The sequence below is a fragment of the Rousettus aegyptiacus genome, unplaced genomic scaffold (genome assembly GCF_014176215.1).
Source record: "Rousettus aegyptiacus isolate mRouAeg1 unplaced genomic scaffold, mRouAeg1.p scaffold_m13_p_1, whole genome shotgun sequence".
Lineage (NCBI taxonomy): Eukaryota > Metazoa > Chordata > Mammalia > Chiroptera > Pteropodidae > Rousettus > Rousettus aegyptiacus.
Window position 1 is genome coordinate 185080225 of NW_023416284.1, and position 21419 is coordinate 185101643.

A 21419-nucleotide genomic window follows, 5' to 3' on the forward strand; every position below is an offset into this window, starting at 1 on the left:
CATTTTCGTTCTTCCCACGCCTGGGGAAGTCGCGCTCGTGGTTGACGAGATGAGCGGCATGGCGGTCCTTACCTCTGCCGCCGTTTGCCGTATTTTGATCCTGAAATCATTGCGTGAGGAAGCCGTGTGGGCAGCCAGGGCAGAGACCCCGGGCTGGGTCTCGGAGCCCCCACGAAGCGCCACGTGACAGCGTCCCTGGGGGGGGGCCACGTAGCATCGGCAGGATCCCGAAGCTCATTGCCACTCACCCCGCTGTGGGTCAGGACCCTCGGCACCTCGTGCTTTATTTACCAGGGGACCCAGAGTGTTTCCAGCAAATTAAGCAAAGATTACCCCTTGGAGGCTATGTCTTCCGCGAAGCGGCCCAGAGTTCTTCCATAACCACGGCCTTCCCTCCGTTCCCTGATCTCCTTCACTCTGGTTCCCCGTCCCCGCCCCTCGGCCCTCGTGTGTCATAGAAGTGGCCGGGAGGCCTCAGGGGCGCAGAGGCGCAGCGCGACCCCTGGCTTCCCACTCAGAAGTAGGGGTGTCCGGGGTGTCATGGTCCGCTCCCCCAGCCCCCGTCAGCCTCTCTCCTTAGAACAGCAAGTGCCCCAGACTCACGGACCCCAAGCTGGGAGACCCCTCGCTCACACCACCTAACGCCTCCTTCACGGAGCCCTTTGGAGCCTCGGGCGGGGTTTCGGACCCGCAGGTGCCGAGGCGCGGGCGTGGCCTTCGGCCTGGCCTTGGGCCGGGCGTCCACTCCCCCGCCCCCCCCCCCCCCGCGTCCGGGTGGTCGTGGTCGTTCGCGTTAACTGATGGGGGCTGTTTGCAGATCCTTCGCCTCACCCGTATGCGCACTTACTTAACTTACTCTCATAATTGTAGTCTCCTTGCAAATCTTTTCCGTTCTGAATTCAGATGATGCCTCAGCTCCTGCGTTGGAGACTCAGCCCCAAGGCGATGAAGAAGGTGAGGGCCGGGCGAAGCGGGGTGCGCGGGGGCAGGGTGTGGGGGGTCCTGGACCGGGGTGGCCGGGCGCGTCCCCCTGCGCCATCTCCGATTTTCCAGCGCCCCGTCTTCCCCGTGGCTCCTGAACGTGGCCGCGGGCTCGCAGGTAGCAGAGCACCACGGTGGTTTTTCTAAATCAAAATCTGTAGACTGGCTTCGCGATTGGGACCATGTAAAATATGTATTTCACACGCCTCACATCCTGTGTCTGCCACAGTGTGGTGCGTGGGACAAGCTTTGGAAAGTCTCACGGACACAAGACGGTTCTCAGGACTACTGAATTTTGTAGTCGGGACAAGGGGGATTCGCACACTTAGCCTTTAGCAGAGTGTCTCAGGCGTTTGCCCGTGTATCATAAATTTTGGGGTCAAAAGGGATCAGGGTTTGAAGACAAAAATATAAGGAACGCACACAATAAATAAATCCGAGATTGAAAGGTGGAATTACATGGTGCTTCGCAAATAATAATGACCGACAATGACAGCGAGCGTCGGCATGGCGACGAGGGCCGTGCGGTGTGCCCTGCTCGGCATTCGCGGGGTCCTCGGAACCCGCTTCGCAGGCGGGGACACCTGCTCGGCCGAGGCCGGAGGCCGGCGAGGGGCGGGGCGGGCGGTGTGACCAGCCACACTGGGACCATCCGGTTACAGTTGTTAAGTGGTGTCACCAGCAAGACGCAGCCCCGAGGGTTCCACGCGAAACCGGGTCGTACGTGTCATGCTTGGTGCGGGCCTTTCGCCCGAGCGGAAACCCCACGTGTTACACGAACAGCTGCCTCGACCTCAGTGTTTCTGGACACGGGGCTTTTTGCCAAAACCTGCTTCCGCCAGGTGGAGCCTGTCTGGACTCACATCACTAATTTATTTACTTTTTTTTTTGGAGACATTTAACTTTTATTTATAATTTCGGATGAAAGAAATGTGTAAAAATTTTTAAATGAATACTATTTTCTATTGTCTCATGCACGTAATTATTTTGGGTAAATTGTGGAACATGTATTCATCACACTGATCTTTTTTTTTGGCTATTAGGCTGCCTGCTGGAATTCGTAATTAAGAGAATGTGTTTTCATGAGGAATTAAAAATAACCGTCCTTTTGTTTTGGTTCGTTAGATATTGCGTCGCGTTACCCTACGCTTTGGACGGAGCAAGTTAAAAGTCGACAGAACAAGACCAACAAGAATTCAGGTAAGAGGACGTCCTGTTGCTGCTGGTTTTGTTCCTTCCAGTTAAGTGTATAATGCAGCTTTTTCCTTGGTTGCCAGTGAGTCATGCAAATAATTTTTATGACTTGACCAGCAAAATTCAGTTCAAATTTTGGTATTTTTATTGAATTTTCTAAATTCTTTACAATGTTTCTCTACATATGCCGCCGAGTCAACTGTTGTCTTGGATATAAAAATATTTGATAATAAGTATTTGCTTTTGACCTCATTCCAGAGATGTCAAAACACTTGGGTGATTTACTTCAAACCCCTCGAAACGTCGTGGATGGCTGGGCTGCAGAGCAGCGTCTGACAGAACGTCTACCCTAAAACGGGCAGTTGGGGCGCCCACAGCGGGGTGGCAGTGGCCGCGTGTCTTGCGGGGGGCTTCGCGTTTCTGTGGAGACCAACTGCGTCTGGAGTCGCGGTTCTCTCCGGCGGCTGGGCCACGTGTGCCTGCTCTGGCCGCTCCAGGGCCGGTGGCCACGGCCCTCGCTGGGAGCAGCCGCTCCAGGTCTGAGTTCTCGGCCGTTCACAGAGCACGGACTGGGCACCGGCCTGGCTGCCTGAGGTGGGCCTGGAGCGGCGCCCGCAGGTGACCACGCACAGGGGCGGCCTTAGCCTCGGGCGGCCACCTGCGGCTGCGCGTCCCCTTTCAAAGGCATTTTTCACAGCCATGACGTAAACGGGTCAAAGCGTTACGGGAGGCCTGGGCGCCAGTAGCAGTCTGAGACCCCCAACCCCCCACACACCCTGAAAGGGCTGGAGCAGGGACAAGGCCCGGTCTGGGCGCCGCTCCGTCGGGCTGAGCCGGCAGCGAGAGTCCGAAGGCCGGACCACCAGGCGCACTGTATGCCCGGCAGGGGGGTTCCCGCCCGAGTCCCAGGATGCGTGATTTCCTCTCGGAAATGGCCGTTACGGGCACCTTCGCCTATTGCCTGAAGATATTAACCTGTGTGCTGCCCTTAGGGACTTTAGAGCCCGAGTTAGTTTTGTTCAGTCTCGTCGCCGTGTTCCTCGAAGTTACCTTATCCGTCCTGTTTGTGCGTCATACGGATGAGTGCTGGGAAATTAGTTAGCACGTTGTACGGTTCAGATTTACTGGTGGCCTTTGAAAGCTGCTCACAGGAGAATAACATAACTTATTTTGAGAAACAAACATAAAATTGTTGTCAGCAAGGTCACTGGCCATGCGTGTTGTTTTAAAGGCAACTTTAATTGTCAGTAGGAGGCCGTCGGGTTTTGACTGTACGCTCCACATTCGCCCGTGAAACAAGGAAACGTTCGTGGTTCAGCCGGCACTTGCCGTTATCAGGTTTTCTGGCCCCGAGGGACCAGTAAGAACAGCGCAGGCTTTAGGTGTTTTGTGGGACTGACAGTTATGTTTCGGGAAACCCCAGGTTACGTCAGGACCCTACGCTGTAACGTGATTAGGTCAGCTCCCGCGCATAGGACATCGAGCTGATTTATAAACGTGGGGCACGAATCGACCTGGTGACGTCTGTGCCTGACACCAGTCGTGCAGACACGTGTGCTTTCTGACGGTCAGAAAGGCTCAGATCTGGCTGGCACTTCCGGGTAATAGCACAGCACTGAACTCGTTGAGTGAGCAGTGAGGTGACTAGCATGGGTCCGCGTCACCACCACTGTTGCCGTTAGGATTTCACTGTCTGGAGAGTTAGTTTCATTTGTAGTCAACTTTTACTCTTAACGGTACTTTTACTAATGATACTTGGTAGATGTAGGCACGTTTGGCACGTTGAACAAACAGGTATTTTGACTTGTTTACTATTCCGTATTTTTTTAAATGCGCCTTGCGTGCCGGTTCCGTCGGTCTCTGGAGAGGGCCGGCTCCAGGGCGCCCTCGACCCCAGGTCCGTTAGGCGGCACAGAGCGATGCACGCGGCCGGCCCTTCGCACCGCAGACTCCCAGCCCCGGGCCTCAGGCCGCTGTCGGCCCGCGGAGGCTGGCACCTCGCATCGAAACCCGCGGGTGTGGGCGGCCGACCGGCCACCGGGTCCTTTCACGGGGGAGGCCGAGCCGAGGGCGTGTGGCTCTCCTCTGCTGTCGCTCTATGTCAGTGGAAAGTACTGCTTTCCCCTCGAGCTTACTAACGTATACAGTGTTGCTTATGCTACGAGGGCCTAGGATACGGTTGCCGGCGTGGCGAGCACCTACTGTGCGCACGTGGCCGAATGCGTTTTGGAGCAGCTGCTGGAGTCGTTTTTAGAAGGGAGGCTGCCCTTGTGAAGGAGAGTAAAGCACTCCCAGTCTATGAAAATTCACGCACAGCGGGTGGTAAAAACGTGAGCTAGATGAAGGAGTTTTACCATCGTATGCAACATGGGCAGGTCCTATGGCGTTGTTACTTTTTTCCCTCTAAAACAAAGTAAATGAAACAACAAGTAAATAAATAGTGACTAGCTAGAAAGGGGAGCTAATCTATGTACAACTGCAGTTTGGCCACTGGACTTTCATTAATTGAAATTCAATATACACATAACCATCCTGTGGGTTCCCTAAGTGAGGAAAGCTCCACTTGCATCATGTGACCCGATACACAGTGAGTAAGCGGGCAAAATCCGAAACTGCATTTTGCCTAGGAGTGCATCACTCGGTTTTTCCCATCAATATGTAATTGAACGTCAGTTTGTTTTTCCACTTTCTCGGACCCTTATCTTCGGTTTATTGTTCTCTGCATAGAAGGTGTAAAATTGACGACAGCACTCGACCGGGGGAGACGTTTCGCGACGTCCTGTCTTTCACCTACGTAACATTCCCCCACGGGTTTGTAAAACGGTGCACGTTTCCTGGCCCACGTCACACGCTTGCTGGACTCTGCCCGACTGGTAGAATCAGTGCGGAACGTCAGCAGAGAGCGCGTAGGTGTTTGCGCGTCGAACCAGCCGTTCGGTCACCACGAAACAGCAAGTGCCACTCATGACGACAGATCCCAGGGCGCTTAGGGTTGGCTGACCGGAGAGTAATGAAAACATTTTATAGAGTGAACGTGTGAGGCTCTGACACTCCTGAGGGAGCAGAGGGGGCCTCGCCGCCGGGCAGGGGGCGCCGAGGGGGACGCCGAGGCCCACGGAGCACCCTCAGTGCAGGTTCCACTTGCGTCACGATGACAGCGTGACCCCCGGTGAGGAGACTCCGCGGGGACGGCGGGGAGTGCCGGTAATGCAAGGCCGGCCCCGCAGGACTTTGGCGGAGAGGTTATTCGACGGGACGGACGAATTAAAAAATAATTCCTAACTAATTGTGTTCGCATGGATATCTATGCGATTCTTTTCCAGGCTCCATTATCTTTTATTAAAGAATGAGAAACAGGCGAGGGTCAGTGTTTTCAGGCGCCGTGATCTGTCATGAAACCTGAGGACCAGACCGCCGCCACCGCGGTGTTCTCTCTCTCAGTCCGCAGACACCGTAAACCCGCGCCCGAACCCTCGTGTCCACCTCCGCCGGTTAATCGGGGTCTGGAGTGCCACCTGGTGCTGCACGGACTCGAGAAGGAGCGGGGGCCGGGCCGGGACCAAGAAACTCCCGAACACGGCGGCTGCGTCTCTGGGTCAGGAGGGAACCGGGGAGCTTGCCGCCTGCGCGCTTGGCCCCCGTCTTTGAGTTACGGCCTTTGCCCCCACTCCCCGTGTGGACACCCGAGTGCGCGACGCCACGAGGCGTGTGCGGCGGGACACGGGGCTGCCGTGGGCACCGCCTGGCGGTCAGGGCGCTGCGAGCGCCTGCCCCCGCGAAGCCGAGCCAGCGCCACTCCTCCGCGTCAGGACACGCCGACGTCCCCGCTGCTGCCCCCGGGTGTCAGCTCTGCTGATCTGTGGGGCGAGGGGTGCCGTCCCCCCACTGGAAGCGTGTGCCGGTGACAAGCGCCGCCGTGCGGACGCCCGCCCCCTCGCGGCTGCCACGGTCGGCGGGTTTAACAGCTGAGGCTCCCCCTCCCGACCCGGGCACACCTGTGCTGTCACCCCTCCCGAGGGCACGGCGCCTCCGACCCCGGGCTGTCACAGCCCTGGCCGGCCAAGACGGGGTGCCGACAGGGGTCTCGCCCAGCCTGGGGGGCGGGGGGGGGGGCCCGGCCGCGTGGCCCAGCGCAGCAGCCTGTCCGGGTCTCCCATGACGAGGAGGCTTCGCAGGCCGCGCCGGAGCTGGGGCGTGGCGCTCCGTGGTGGCCCTTCCCTCTCCTCTGACGGGCTGGTGGCCGAGTCTGCCCTCCCTCTGCCCCTGGCTCCGCCAACACCCGACGCGGGGCCAAGGAGGCCGCCCCTCGGAGGCCCCCACGGGACACACGCAGGCGGCCCGCCCAGCCCCGACGAGCCCCAACGACCGGCCTTTCCATTGACTGCCCCTTTAAGCTTTGCCTGGGAGCCGGAGAGCACGTGGGGCCACGGTCTGTCATCTCCGAAGCCCCCCCCCCCCCCCCGCTCGGGAGGGAAACGCCTTCCTGCCAGACCACGAAAGCAGCTCCGCGCCCCGGCCCGCAGGCGCCCCGTGCGCACGAGGCTCCGCGGCTGGAGGGGCCCCCGGTGGGGACGCGTCTCTGCTTTCTCCGGAGCTGATAATTTTTGTTTTATTGAGCATATTAAAATTAGTGCCAGAAGATAATCATCTTTGATTCTGCTTTAAATCATGGTAAATTGCATGCCCTAGGGAAAAATAATATAAATTATGTTTTCTTTATTTCCGTTTTAAAATATAATTTTTCTCATTTTTTAATTTTATTCTTCAAATATAAGATTGCCAAAGCATCAAGATACCAACTAGACTCTTGAGTTATGAAGTTTCGGTCATTGGAAAAGATCAAAATATTAAATCAAAGGCTCCTTTTAAATGTAGGCTATAAAAGCATGTTACTTGAAAACACTCATTAGTCTCTCTCAAAATGTGTGTAACTGAATTTATGCAGTTTTCCTGATTGTAAAAGGGGGTTTTCATTATAATCGTATTTGGTTCTGAGATTTCGGCATCCAAACCACGATGATATAATCAGGATATAGCATTTCAACCCAAGTCCACACGACGGGAACAACCCCGAGCAGACCGCCTCCTGGCTGGTGGCCGCGCGCCTTTGCGACTCGCGTGGGGAGAAGGGCTTTGCATTCGCCGTCGAACCGGTGAGGCTGACGGCAAGCGAGGCCCTCGCGCAGGCCCGGCTGCGGCTCGCAGAAGGCCACTGCGCGGCAGGCGGGGCCGCGCGCCGCCACGCACAGCGTGACCTGCTTCCCGTCTCGTTGAGTGTCGGGGGGCGGGGGGGGGGTGGTCCTGGGATCGCACCTTTGCCACCGGTGTCCTGAGGTCAGGTTCGTGTGTCTAGCCCAAAGCCAGGGCCTCACCCTGGGATTGCTTTGGTCCCGCTCTCTCGGGGCGCCCTGTCGTTGACAGTGGTGAGGGTGCAGGCCCTGGGCGGGCGCCCCTCTGTGGCCAGGCCTGTGCCCGGGGGAGGGGCTGGCCCCGGAAGCGCCACGATGGGGCGGGGGCCGGTCGCGGGCGCAAGGACAGGCCGCAGGCACGAGGACTGGGTAGGGGAGCAGCAGCGTCTCCGCTCACACCCCAAACAGAGCCATACTGCCGTGGCCTGCGTGGGGGGGGGGGCACTCTGGGCCGGGGGGTGACGGGGAGTCTCGTGCCGCGTGCACGGCCAAGGTGCTCTGGGACAGCGTGCTCACGGACCGCAGCAGGGAGGCGGTGGGCGGCGATCGTGGGCGTGGCCGCCCCTTCTCCCGAGCGGCCGTGAGTCCCTCCAGCCTTTCTCCCCGCAGGAGTCGGGTCCGGCCGCTCAGAGCCACACAGGGCCTCCGGGCCGCGCAGAGCGGGGACGGGCGCAGGGCCGACTGGGATTCCTGCGGGGGTCCAGAGCAGGTCACCCGCCCCCCCGTTCCGGCATCCTGTCTCCGAAACGGGCATGGTGGCCGACCTCGCAGAACGCGACCGTGCGCGCAGCCAGCAGCGCCCAGTCAGTGGGCAGCGGCGGAGCGAGTTTCCGGAAGTCCCCGTCCGAGGTCAGAGCCAGACCTCACAAGTGACGGGAGGACGTCTCCTGGAACCTCGCGTGCGTGTGTCTGTGTGTGCGTGTGCATGTGTGTGCACATGTGTGTGCACATGTGTGCATGCTGCATTGCGCATGTGTGCAAGCATATACACATGTGCATGCATGTGATTTGTGCGTGCGCATGTGTTGCACGTGTGTACAGTTCATGTGTGCACGAGTGCGTGCATATGTACACGTGTGTGTGCATGTAATTTGTGTGTGTGCGTGTGTGTGTGTGTGTGTGTGTGTGAGAGAGAAATTCGCGAGTGACCTGGAGTCCTGTGTTTCTGGCAGCCCCGCCTGCTGACACGTGCCCTTCCTGGTCACAGACTTCGTGTGGCTCATCTCCAGTAGAGAAGGCTCTGCGGCTTTCTTCAGAGGTCAAGTGTTAGTCCAGTGTATTAGTTTGTCAGGCCGAGGACCGCTGGTGGCCTCAGCACAGGACAGCGTGTCTCGCAGTCCCGGAGGCTGGACGTCCATGTCCAAGGGGCCGGCAGGCTGTGCTTCGGGTGAGGACGCCTCCTGAGTGCAGATGGCCTCCTCTCCGAGTTCTCCACGGCCTTTTGTCCGCGGGTGCGGCTTCCTGGTGTTTGGTCCCCTCTTCTTATAGGGACACCAGTTATGTGGGACTACAGCCCACTTGTGACCTTGTTTAACCTTAACCTCCTCCTAAGGTGAGAGAAGAAGGTCGCATTGAGAGCCGTCTCCAGATGCAGTCACTCTGGGCGCTGGAGTCTCATCATATGAATTTTCGTCCATAACACGAAGAATAGAATTATTTTGATTTGGTTTGCATTTGGACGTTTCGCACCAAAAGCAAGACCTTTCAGTAAAAAGGGTCAGGACGGAGGTAAAATCGGCCATTGGTATGTTCCTGCTTTATCAGTTCTAACGGTATTTTGGTGGAATCTTTAGGGTTCTGTATAGTATCATGCCAACTGCAAATAATGATGGTTTTACCTCTTCCTTTCTGATTTGGGTGCCTTTTATTTCTTTTTCTTGCCTGATTGCTGCGGCTAGGACTTCCAATACTATGTCGAATAAAAGTGGCGAAAGCAGGCATTCTTGTCTCATTCCTGATCTTAAGGAAAACCGTTTTCGCTTTTCCCTGTAGAGCTTGATGTTAGTGGGCTTGTCACTGATGGCCTTTATTATGTTAAGATGTGTTTCCTCTATTCCCACTTTGCGGAGAGTTTTTATCATAAAGGGATGCTGTGTTTTGTCAAACGCCTTTTCTGTACCTATTGATATGATCATATGATTTTTATTCTTTATCTTGTTCATGTGGTGTATTACGTCAATTGTTTCGTGGATATTGAACCAACCTTGCATCCCAGGAATAAATTCCTTGTGAGCACGGTGTTTGAGTTTTTTGATGTACTGCTGAATTTGGTGTGCTAATATTTTGTTGAGGGGTTCACATCTATGTTTATCAGTGATACTGGATATTGGTCCATAATTTTCTTTTTCTGTAATGTCCTCATCTGGTTATAGACTCAGGGTCATGGTGGCCTCGTAAAGTGGGCTCGTGAGCCTTCCCTCCCCTTGAATATTTTGGAATAGTTTGAGAAAGACAGGTGTTAATTCTTTGCATGTTCGGTAAAATTTACCTGGATTTTGTTTCTAGGGAGTTTTTTGATTACTCGTTCAAATTTGTTAGTATTTGGTCTGTTCTTATTTTCTGTTTCTTCTTGATTAAGCCTTAGAAAACAGCATTTTTTTCTAGGAATTTATTCATCTTGTCCAGATTATTCAATTTGTTGGCATATAATTGTTTATAGTATTTTCTTAAAATTCTTTTTTCTTCTGTGGAGTTTGTAGGTACTACTCCTTTCATTTCTGATTTTATTCATCTGGGTCCTCTCTCTTTTTTGATGGGTCCGATTAAAGGTTTGTCTTTTCAAACAACTATCTCTGGGTTTCATTGCTATTTTATGTTGTTTTTTAGGCTCTATTTTATCTCCACTCTGATTTTATTATTTCTTTTCTTCTTCTCACTTTGGGCTGTGTTCGTTGTTCTCTTTCTAGTTCCTTTAGGTGTAAAGTTAAATGTTCATTTGAAGTATGTTCTTGTTCCTCGAGGTAGGCCTGCATTGCTATGCATGTCCCCCTTAGGACGGCTTTCACTGTGTCCTGTAGATTTTGAGTTGTCGCGTTTTAGTTTCCATTTGTCTCAAGGTGTCCTTTTGACTTCTTCCCCGGTCTCGTTGTTAACTCGTTCATGGTTTGGTATTATGTTATTTAGCCTCCATGTGTTCGTGTGTTTTTCAGTTTTTTTTTTCTTGTAATTGAGTTCTAGTTTCCAAGCATTGCAGTGAGAGAAGAAGCTTGATATGATTTCAATCTTCTTAAATTTATTGCAACTTGTTTTGTTCCAAGTGTACTTGAAAATAATGTATATTCTGCTTTGGGACAAAATGTTCTAAGTACATCAATTGAACCCACCTGTTCCAGTGTGCCACGGAAGGCCGGCCTTCCCTCGCCGGTGTTCCATCCGGGGATCTGCCCGCCGGTGCGAGTGAGGTGCGACCCCCCCCCGCCCCCGCTCGGCTGCTCCGCCGCCAGCCCCCCCCCATGCTCATTTTCCGTTTCGTAAATGTAGGTGCTGCCGTGTTGGGTGCGTAGGTATTTTCTAGGGTTACACCCTGTCGTCGGGTCGATCCCTCTGTTACCACGAAACGGCCGTCTCTGTCTCTCACTGTGAAGCCTGTTTTGTCTGCCGCGAGCATCGCTACCCCAGCGTTTTGTTTGTTCCCATTTGCACAAAAGGTCTTTTTTCATTTTCTTACTTTGAGTCGGTGTGTGTCTTTCCGTCTGAAGTGGATCTCTTGCAGGCAGCAGGGTCTCGTTTTCTTATCTATTCAAGTCCGTTACCTCTTTTGATTGGAGCATTTAGTCCATTTACATTCAAACTAATTGTTGAGGGAAGTGTCGTTCCTGCCATTTTATTATTCATACTTTTCATCTTTTGTCCCCTTCTTCTCAGAGAAGTCCCTCTAACATTTCTCATCATACTAGTTTGGTGGTGATGAACTGCTTCCACTTATCTTATCTGGAAAGAACTGACATTTTTAGCTAAGCTAAAAAGCATCCAAGGAATTTTCAGCCTTTACCATCAACACTCAGCACTTTAACGGAGAGTTAGATTTCACAAAATATTAAGTGTGCGCTCGGTCGTACTGGAAGACACACCCCGCCGTGGGACGGACCGCTGGGAAGAGGCCGTGGAGAGGGGTGGACGATGTGCTCTCAGGAGGGGAGCTCAGTGTCCTCATTCTCCATTGATTCTTGACCGAAGACGAAAAGGAATGCTGTCTCCGGCCCGCGTTTCTGGTGCTCAGGACCTTCGAACTTAACTTGAGAAATAAATTTTCCAAGATTACCCTCAACGAAAGGGCATGTTTTCTCTTTTGTTTGGAAACTTGGAAATAAGTGTGTTTTTCTGGTTTGGTGTGACTCTGCATGAGGAAAAAAAGCAATAATACTTTCTTCATTTTAGAAGTCAGTTTTTAAAACTAAAAAATTAGAAAACATTCTTTTAAATGCTTGGTTGGGAAGCGTTTTTATTAGCTCAAGATTTTTTTGTTGTTTAATTTTAAGCATTTTTCAAGCATCATGTGTTTTTGTGTTTGCTGAACCATTTGAAGCCATTGCTTCGATTTTTGAAATACGATGTTACAACCAAATTGTCTATGAAGTAGAATTACCTACGGGTTGAAGCGGATGTTAATAAATTAAGATTTTTCTCTTTGTTCCTTGTCTTGTCTCTGTGTTAAAAAAAACTAACGCCTTCCAGTCCCTCCACATAGTTTTTGTAACCCGTGAGGCCGTGGTGCACATCGGGTAGAGGCCGGACACAATACCGAATGCCCGAGATTCCTACAGTATTCTGTAATCTTTTCGGACATTTTTAGACGTGACATAAGCGAAGATTTAGAGTTTTGAGCAAATAAAATGACAGAAACCAGAATGACGTCAGGGACCGAAGGTCTCGGTTGGGTCAGAGACCAACTGCCTGAGCGTAAGCGGGTGGTCGCACGGAAGATGGGGGGGGCGTCTTTTCTACTGTTAGAACGTGACACCGGCGTCTCTTTTCAGATGTGATCGGTATTTTATTTAATTTACTCATTATACATTCAATATGCTTTATTGTTTTGCAACAATTTTGGCTTCATGAAAAAAAAAGTGCAGCCAGCAGAGTTTCCACGTGGCCCCTCGACGGCCCCCCCCCAGCGTCTCCTCTGGTGACCGATTAGCGTGTGATCGGTAACTCCAGTTCACAGTTTGCACGAGGCTCTATGGTTTGTGTCGCGCGTCCTGTGGCTTTGGACACACGCGGCGCGGCGCGTGCCCGCCGTTGCCGACCTACACGGGCGTCCCTCTGCCCCGCGCGTCCTCCGCCCGCCCCCCCCCAGCTCTCGGCAGCCACTGCCCTCACCACTGTCCCCATGTCTCGCCCTTTCCGAAGAGTCACGTAGTTGGAGTGATGCAGCGTGTGGACTTCTCGGGCCGGCCCCTCGCCGAGTGACGCGCATGTGACCGTCCCCACGTCTTCTCGTGCTTCCGTGGCCCATGTCCCTCACTCGCTGACCAACAGTCTGTCGTCCAGACGCACCGTGGTCTGTTCGTTTATTTATCCATCACCTCTCGAAGGTCGTCTTGGTCGCTTCCGATTTTTGGCAATGATAAAGCTGCTATACACACCCGTGTGCAGATTTGTGTGTGGAAATACGTTTTCAGCGAATGTGGTTACATACCGGGGAACGCCTTTGCCGGATCATGGGGCGAGAGCAGGTTTAGTTTTGTAAGAAGCCGCCAAACCGTCCTCCAAGGTGGCTGCACCATTTGACGTCCCCGTCAGCCCCGAGTGACGGTTCCCGAGGCTCCACGTCCTCGTCAGCATGAGGTGCTGTCAGCTTCTGGATTTTGGCACCCCCTCAGGTCCGTAGTGGCATCTCGTTGCTGTTCCGATTGGCAGTCCCCTAACGACGTATGAGACCGAGTACCTTTTCACATGCCTATTGGACATCGGCGCCTCTTCTCTGGTGAGGCTTCTCCCCAGGCCGAGTCAGTGTGGAGCCGCCGCATGCTCGCCGGGGGCAGCGCCCTCCCGCCCTGCCGGGCGTTGGTCTCGGCCGCAGCTCCCTGGCGCTCGCACGGGACGTGGCGGTGATGTCCCAGGGCTTGGTCTGCAAGGGTCTGGGCGCCGTTTCTCTTGGCTGTGAGGGCCCAGGCTCTAGGCAGAGACCCTCTTGTCCTGCACTGCTGTGGGCTTTGTGGGGTCACGTGCTCCGATGCGCGCTTTCTCTACCGGCCAGTTAGTGACCTGGGAGAAAGGGGCGGGAGCTCGGGGTCGCCGGTGTGTCCTGTTCTGTCTGACTCTCACGGCGGCGGTGCAGGTGGGGGCTGCTGTCATTCTGTAGACGTGGAGACAGACTTTGCAGGGGCGACCCAGGAATGCGGGGTCCGCAAGAGGTCGGCCTGGGTTTGCTGAACGGGGACACGTGAATAATTGTATTCCAGCAAAACTAAAGTGCACGATCTCCCTGCTCCCTCGCCCGTCTCGGAAAACCAGGTTCTAAGGGGGCACTGATTTCTGTTTTACCTTCTTGCTTTCGATCGTCTAAGTGTTGTGTAATTAAAAAGAAAACCACGCACAATTCCATGACTGATGAAGGCAGCACGTGTGAAAACTAAGGAATCGATTCTCAGAAACGAAAACCCACGCGCTGAAACCCGTGACGGACGGAAGCCCAGGCTCCGTGGTCGCGCAGGACTCGCTCGGCGTCTGCACAGCCCGGACGGGACCTGGGGGCCCTGCGGCGACTCGGGTCCTGTCCGGGGCACCCCTGACCCCACGCAGGGCCCCAGCTGCAATACCCGCCTGCCCCCCCAGACCCGACCGCCGCATGCGTGACGTGGGAACAGCGTCCGACCTCACAGAATCCGGTGACACGTGACCAGCGCACGGCGACGAGCCCCGCTCAGCTCGCGTCCCCGTGCGTGTGCAGAGCCCCTGGAGCAGGCCGCTGCACCCCTGACCCGCCTTCCTGCGTGCTGTCCCGCCTGCGCGCCCACAGCCCTCCCCTAAACGCCGACGTCAGCACCCGCTGGCTGAGTGCGTTGCATGGGCCGGCCTGTGTCCGCGTCGAAGACAGTAATTCGCATTTTCTGAGCCACCGTGGCGTTTATACACGTTCATGGCAGAGGCCCCGGGCTCCCCCCGACTCGGCGTCTGGCCAGGTCGCCGCGTGCGCGCCCGAGCGCCTCGCGGTAGGATGGGGACCCGTGGTCCCCGGGGGAGCGGCGGTCACACCCGCCGTTTCTCCCTCGTGCTCGGTCGTCCGCGTGTCTTCGTCCAGGTCACGGACGTCCGCTCCGTTGTTGCTTGTGTTACGTGCGTCTCGCGGCCTCCGAGCCTCAGGCCTCCTCGTCCCTCGTGGGGCTCAGCCCGCGGCCTTGTCCCTGGTCCTTGTCCCCGCGGCCTTGTCCCTGGTCCTTGTCCCTGGTCCTTGTCCCCGCGGCCTTGTCCCCGCGGCCTTGTCCCTGGTCCTTGTCCCGCGGCCTTGTCCCCGCGGCCTTGTCCCTGGTCCTTGTCCCTGGTCCTTGTCCCCGCGGCCTTGTCCCTGGTCCTTGTCCCTGGTCCTTGTCCCCGCGGCCTTGTCCCTGGTCCTTGTCCCCGCGGCCTTGTCCCTGGTCCTTGTCCCCGCGGCCTTGTCCCTGGTCCTTGTCCCCGCGGCCTTGTCCCTGGTCCTTGTCCCCGCGGCCTTGTCCCTGGTCCTTGTCCCGCGGCCTTGTCCCCGCGGCCTTGTCCCCGGTCCTTGTCCCCGCGGCCTTGTCCCTGGTCCTTGTCCCCGGTCCTTGTCCCTGGTCCTTCGCCCAAGCTCGCCACCGGGTTTGACAGCACGGGCATGATCAGGGCGCTTCGGGAAACCCTCCGTGGCGTTCGGAGCTCGTGGCAGTCCCCGCCCTGGCCTGCCGCGTCCGGCCCCCGCCGCCTGCTGAGCACGGCCGTCCAGGGCGCAGGTGTCAGGAAGGTGACCGCACGCCGGGGGACGCCGGGCGCCTGGTGCTGTGGTGGAGTGTGTTTCCCGGAGGGTTCCGAGAGCACGGAGCAGATGTCCTGAGCCCGGAGGCCGCCAGGCCGCCTCCTAAGCTCCCGCTGGGTGACCAGCACACCCAGCGAGCGACCCCAGACAAGTGTCCCTTTCTCAATGGCTGCCGACCTCGGCCGGGCTCGCCGGGGCTCCGAGCTCCTGACATGCCCGTCAGCCCTCCGTGAGCGGGGTCGGGGACTGTTCTCGGCACCGGCAGAGGCGCAGGAAAGCAGCCCGAACGCAGACACCCCGTCCTGCCTCCAGTCACCCTGGGAGCCGCTGGGTCCTGTGCTTGAGCCCAGCATCACGGAACAGGGCAGCCGGCGTGGGGGCGGGGCGGGCGGGGCCCCCCGGGGCCCCCACTTCATCTCCGCACTCGGGAATGGGCGTGCGATCATGCGGATGGGATAACCCAGCAAGGGCCCGCGGGGGACCTCCAGGGAGCCTGCCGGGGGCGCGCGGGCGCCTCGTGCAGCGGCAGCAGCCCCGACAGCTGCGTCCCGGCCCCGGGGCCCCGGCGGGGCAGGGCTGGCCCCGTGTGGACGGAGCAGTGCGCCTGGCCGGTCGCGCGTCGCAAGCCGAGCGCCCCCCCCGCCCCTCCCCGGCAGCGGGGTGCCTGCCGGGCGCGCGGCCGCTGTCTCCTTCCTCTCTCGCTCACGAGCGCGACCTGAGCCTCTGCCGTGACAGTCGAATGCTCCCCGGGCGGCTCTGAGGTCGTCCCACAGGGTGTTGCCGGGACACACGCGGCGCTCGGCTCCGGTCTTCGGCTCTGTCGGCGCGTCGGCCCTTCCTCCGTGGGCGCGCAGAGTCTGAAAGGTGACGTCGGTTTCTGTGTCCTCCCGGGACACACACAGCAGTCGTGGGCTTTGAAAACGCTGGGCGCAGCAGCCGGTGGCGTGGCACATGGGACATTCCAAGCAGGAGCAGCGCCTGCCGCCTGGGCGTTGGGCGTCTGGGATGGCTTATCACGGTCCCAGTCCTACAGAGAACTCAACATCGCTAGCTATCAGGGAAATGCCAGTCACGACCACCATGAGACACCATCTCACGCCTGTTAGAACAGCTGTAACCGACAGGACAGGTAGTGACGAGTGTCGGAGAGGACGCGGAGAACAAGGAGCCGCGTACACTGCTGGTGACTACGCACTGGTGCAGCCACGACGGAAGACAGTATGGAGGGTCCTCAGAAAACTAAGGATTAATCTACCGTCCAATCCGGCAATCCCTCCACTGGGTATTCACCCCAAAGACTTGAAAACCTGTATCTGAAAAGATACTTGCACAGCGATGTTCATAGCAGCATTATTGATGGTGCCCAGGACATGGAAGCAGCTGAAGTGTCCTACGATAGGTGACTGGCTAAAGCAGCTGGGGTACATGTAGACAATGGAACACGACTCAGCCGTAAGAAGAGAGGAAATGCTGCCATTTGCGACAACCTGGATGGAAATCGAAGATAATCATGCTGAGCGAAAGAAGCAAGACAGAAAAAGTTGAAAAGTCACATGATATCACTTGTATGTGGGATATAAACCTAAAGGCAACAAATGCACAGGACAAACAGAGACTCGGGGACATGGACAACGGGCTAGTGGCTCCCAGAGGGGAGGGAGGAGGGGGGAAAGGTAAAAAAAAATTAAAAAAATAAATAAAAATATAAGCTTGGGAAAGTAAATAAATAAATAAGGCGGGTCATTCTCGTGGTCATTTCTGGGACCGATGGCTGACTCGCTTGTGTCCTTGTGCGGTGCTCAAGGACACTCATCGTCACTGTTTCCAGCCACCCGAGTCCTCCCTCTAACCGCCAGACCTCCACCCGCTGAGCGTGACCGAGGCCTGGGCAGTGAGGGGACAAAGCCGTCCGTGAAGGGGTGGGGTCCTGCAGGTGTGAGCAGTGAGGGGGGTTCCTGCAGGTGTGAGCAGTGTGTGTGGGGGTCCTGCAGGTGTGAACAGTGGGGGGGGGTCCTGCAGGTGTGAACAGTGAGGGGGGTCCTGCAGGTGTGAGCAGTGAGGGGGTGGGGTCCTGCAGGTGTGAACCATGCTGGGGGCAGGTCCTGCAGGTGTGAGCAGTGAGGGGGGTCCTGCAGGTGTGAGCAGTGAGGGGGGGTCCTGCAGGTGTGAGCAGTGAGGGGGGTCCTGCAGGTGTGAGCAGTGAGGGGGTGGGGTCCTGCAGGTGTGAGCAGTGAAGGGGGGTGCTGCAGGTGTGAGCAGTGAGGGGGTGGGGTCCTGCAGGTGTGAGCAGTGAGGGGGGGTCCTGCAGGTGTGAACCACGCTGGGGGTGGGTCCTGCAGGTGTGAACCGTGCCAGATGAGGGAGCCAGGTGGGCTCCTCGGGCAGGCGGGTTCCTCGGGGTGGACGGGATCCTCGGGCCGGGCCACTGGCCTGCTGGGCGCGTCCCTGACTCAGGCCCGCAGCGAAGCGGCCGGCGGCCCTGGCAGGTCGTCCCACCTGTGCCGCAGGGACCCGCCGGGCCTCAGAGCTGCGTGCGGTGTGTCCACGAGGACCATGCTCTCACCACTGACAGAGGCGCAGTGCTGGGGGCCCCTGACCCCTCCCGCCTCCCGCCACCCGCCCCATCTCCGCCTCCTGGGGCCTCCCAGGGCGGCCCCCGGTGCCTGCTCACGCCTGCTCCCCCTCTCTGCAGCGGCCTCGTGTGATGAGGAGCAGCAGTCGGCGCTAGAGGAGGCCAGGCAGCCCAAGAGCGACAACGTGGTGGTCCCCGAGTGCGCCCACGGCGGCCTCTACAAGCCCGTGCAGTGCCACCTGTCCACCGGCTACTGCTGGTGCGTGCTGGTGGACACCGGCCGCCCCGTGCCCGGCACGTCCACCAGGTGAGGCCGCGGCGGGGGGCGGGGGGCGGGGAGCCCGGGGCCCACGGTTCCACCACACCCCGCCCTCGCCCTGGCCTCCCGTGCAGGGCCCTGCAGGGGAAACTGTCACGTGCGGTCGCCGGGGATGGCCCGTGCGAAGGACAGCGCCCGTGGGTGGCCGGGGGCCACGTCTGTGCGGGGGGCCAGGGAGGAGCCCCCCGCGTGAGTGGGCAGGTGGTGGAGTCTGACCCCGTGGCTCTCCTTCCCTCCTCGCAGGTACGAGCAGCCGAAGTGCGACCACACGGCCCGGGCGCACCCGATCAAGGCGCGGGACCTGTACAAGGGCCGCCAGCTCCCAGGTAGGCGGCGGCGCGGGGGCGGGGCAGGGTGGGGCCGGTGCTTCCGCGCGCGTGGCCCCCTGTCTGGGCAGCGTCCTCGGAGTGGCAGCGGCAGCAGCCTCATGGCCGCGCCCCGGGGTCCGCGGTCCGCGGTCAGCGTGGCGCCCACAGTGGGGCCGTGCCTCGGGTCCCGCGCATGCCGCAGGGTTGGGGGAGGCGCGTCTGAGGCCAGCACCTCAGAGGACACGCGGTGTCCCCGGCTCGGGACACGCCCAGGGAGCCCCCAGCGCAGCGCCCGTGACCCGGCGCGAAGCCAGGCAGGCGCTCGCGCGCCGGCTCCCGACGTCCCTGCCGAGTTGCTGGGCGAGAAGCTGCCGTTCAGGTTTCAAGGCCTCGAGCTCCATCTTGGTGGCAGGCGAGTTCCACAGCAAGGTCTGCGCCACGGTGCAGAGGCGGAGGGTTCGCCCTCGGGGTTATTCAAACACACTCACGGCAGGCTGTGCACGCGCCCTGCCCCGAGTGTCTGTGGTCGCCGGGCTGCTCGGGCGGCTGAGACCACGGCCTCCGGGCACCGCCCCGAGAGGAAAGGAAAGGCCAGGGCCGTGCAGGCCACGCCCGCGGCGGTCCCGCCGCTCGGTCCTCCGGGGAGGTCGAGGGCTGCAGAGACCGTGTCCGCCGCGCATGGCGAGTCCCACGGCATCAGTGAGGCCGTCAAAGCTCGTCACCAGTCTGTTTCCTTTCAAGCCTCTTCTTTCCCTTTAAGTGACCCCAGACTTTGTACGCTCGGCCACAGCTCAGAGACCATGAGCATCGTGCGAGACATCTTTGCTGCAGGCTGCGCGTTTGCCCCGGGCCTTACCCGGGGTCTGGTAAATGCCGGTTCAGAGCAGTTGCGTGGTCCTCACATCATTCATCCTGCCGTTGGTACGGGAGGCTCTGAGCTGCAGGACGCAAAGACGTCTTCTGCGGACAAAGGCGGAGGAGGCCGACTGCCCGCTGAGCGGCTCGTCGGCGGTTTGTGTGTGTTTTTGTGCAGCCGCGCGGCAGCGTTTGGAATGAGGACGGGCCTCCGAGGACGCGGAGCGGGCAGTGAGGGCCCGGGGACGGCGACCAGCCTCCTGCCGGCGGGGCCGGCCCAGCGGCCACCCTGCGCTCGTCCGAGCCCGGCTCAGGCCTTCGCTGGGTCCCTGCCCCGTGTCCCCAGCATTCCTGTTCGAGGCAGATTCACGGGATCTGTCGGTGGCGTTATTTTCATCACACTGTGTTCCTTTGCGTGATTCATGAGTCAGGCTGCTCTCTGCCTCTTGGTGGGGGGAGATGCAGACGGGGGCGGGGGGGGGCGTGGAAAAGGCGGGTCGTGAAGATGCACATTCCTAGCTGGGCGCCTTTTGTACACGGGGTGTCTTGCCCGTAGAAGGAGCTCGATTCGCGGCTGGCTGGCGCGCTCCCCGGTGAGCTCTCCTGGCCCCCGTGATCCGGTGAGATCTCTTGCCTCGGAGTCAGGTTTTAATGCCAGTGGACAGCACGTCGTCCGACCCCCGGGGTGACGAGCTGAGCGTGCGTTTGCTGTTCCTAGGTTGTCTTGATCTCGTCACATAAACGTCGAACGCCCCGTCCTTTGTCTCTGAGGGTCCAAGAGTCTAATTATTTCCTCTTCATGACATAAAACTGTGTTATTTCTAAATCGAGCTGCGTGTGGTTTTCACACATGTTCACGCACGTAACTTAGGGTGTCTTGTCGGGATCTTCACAGCGACAGAGGCAGCTCCTCCTGTCCCTGTTGTGGGGCGGCCCCGCCGCGCGTACACGGGACACCAGACGGGGCTCCTTGATTCAGTGACTGGGATGGTCATTTAGCTCGTGGGGACATTGATCGTCAATGCTGAGAACGTGAAATGTCACTGACGGCTCGTGTGGGCGTCGGGCGCCACGCAGAGCGAGGACCTCTGAGCCCTTCAGGTCCAGCATTGGGGGGTGGGGCACGGCCGACTCCGCCGCCGGGCTGCTGGGTGTGGGCGGCTCGTGACCACGAATCACTCTGATTTTTCAGAGATAACTATCCTTATTAGGGAAAAACAAGTGGGTCTTAAAATAACTCCTGGACGGAGGCTGTTCTGGGCAGAGAGGAAAAGGCCGTTTCCAAAACGGGGCAGCACAGGGGCTGGCGCCCGGGCTCACACGGGCCCACACGGGCCCACACAGGCCCACACGGGCTCACGCGCCGCCCGTGGAAGGGGCCGCCCTGGTTCCCAGGGGCTCTCTGCACCGCGACCAGCAAGGCCCCTGTGTCCCCGGTTAGGCTGGGGCTGGTCCGCTGCACAGCTCCCTGGTTTGGGGGGTTTTGTGACTGGAAACATTTCCTGGTGTCCTGTCCAGGGCAGCTGGTGGACGCCCCAGCTCACGCCAGTGGACGGGGGCCGACACTTTACCGTGTGGGCGGGAGGTCGGGACCCCGCCAGACAGACGGGCCACTCACTGACAGTCGGGCCATCGTTCCGGCCTGAAGACCCCTTTGTCTGTAAGTGGCCTTGCATGGCGTCTCGAGAGGAGGCGAAGACCAAGGAGGCGGGAGTCTCAACAACGGGGTCGCCCCTCACCATGTGTCCTGTGTCCGTTCCGCGAGGCCATCCTCGACGGACGGTCACAGGGCCGCCCGACCTTGGACAGCGGAGCGGTGGGCGGGAGTCAGGCCCCTGGCTGGGGGTGGCCCACCAGGGCCCAGGGGAGGAACCAGGCGGAGGCGTCGCACTCGGCCTCGGCGGTGGAGCAATGGCTTCTGAGGATTTAGTCAAATCAGCGTTTTGTTATCAGGGAAATTTTAATGCAGCTGGGGCTACGACTCACTCGGCCAGAGCGCCCACCGAGGCCCTGCTGTGGCCAGGGCCCCCGCTGTGTGTCTGGGAGCCCCTGGGCTACAGCCCTGGGGTCGTCC

The 21419-nt window shown here is 58.3% G+C and overlaps 1 protein-coding gene across 4 annotated transcripts in view; it reads left to right on the forward strand.

Annotated features, from left to right (window-relative positions):
• Positions 1 to 21419, forward strand: part of SMOC2 (SPARC related modular calcium binding 2) — an 84879-nt gene that overhangs the window by 48357 nt on the left and 15103 nt on the right. For 2 of the 4 annotated variants that reach the window (XM_036223670.1, XM_016125082.2), the window contains exons 6-9: positions 871 to 954; positions 2107 to 2181; positions 17984 to 18170; positions 18426 to 18508. In XM_036223670.1, the coding sequence (XP_036079563.1) occupies positions 871 to 954; positions 2107 to 2181; positions 17984 to 18170; positions 18426 to 18508 (429 nt within the window). The remainder of the gene's footprint in view (positions 1 to 870; positions 955 to 2106; positions 2182 to 17983; positions 18171 to 18425; positions 18509 to 21419) is intronic. The other 2 variants (XM_036223671.1, XM_016125083.2) reach the window with 1 other exon arrangement.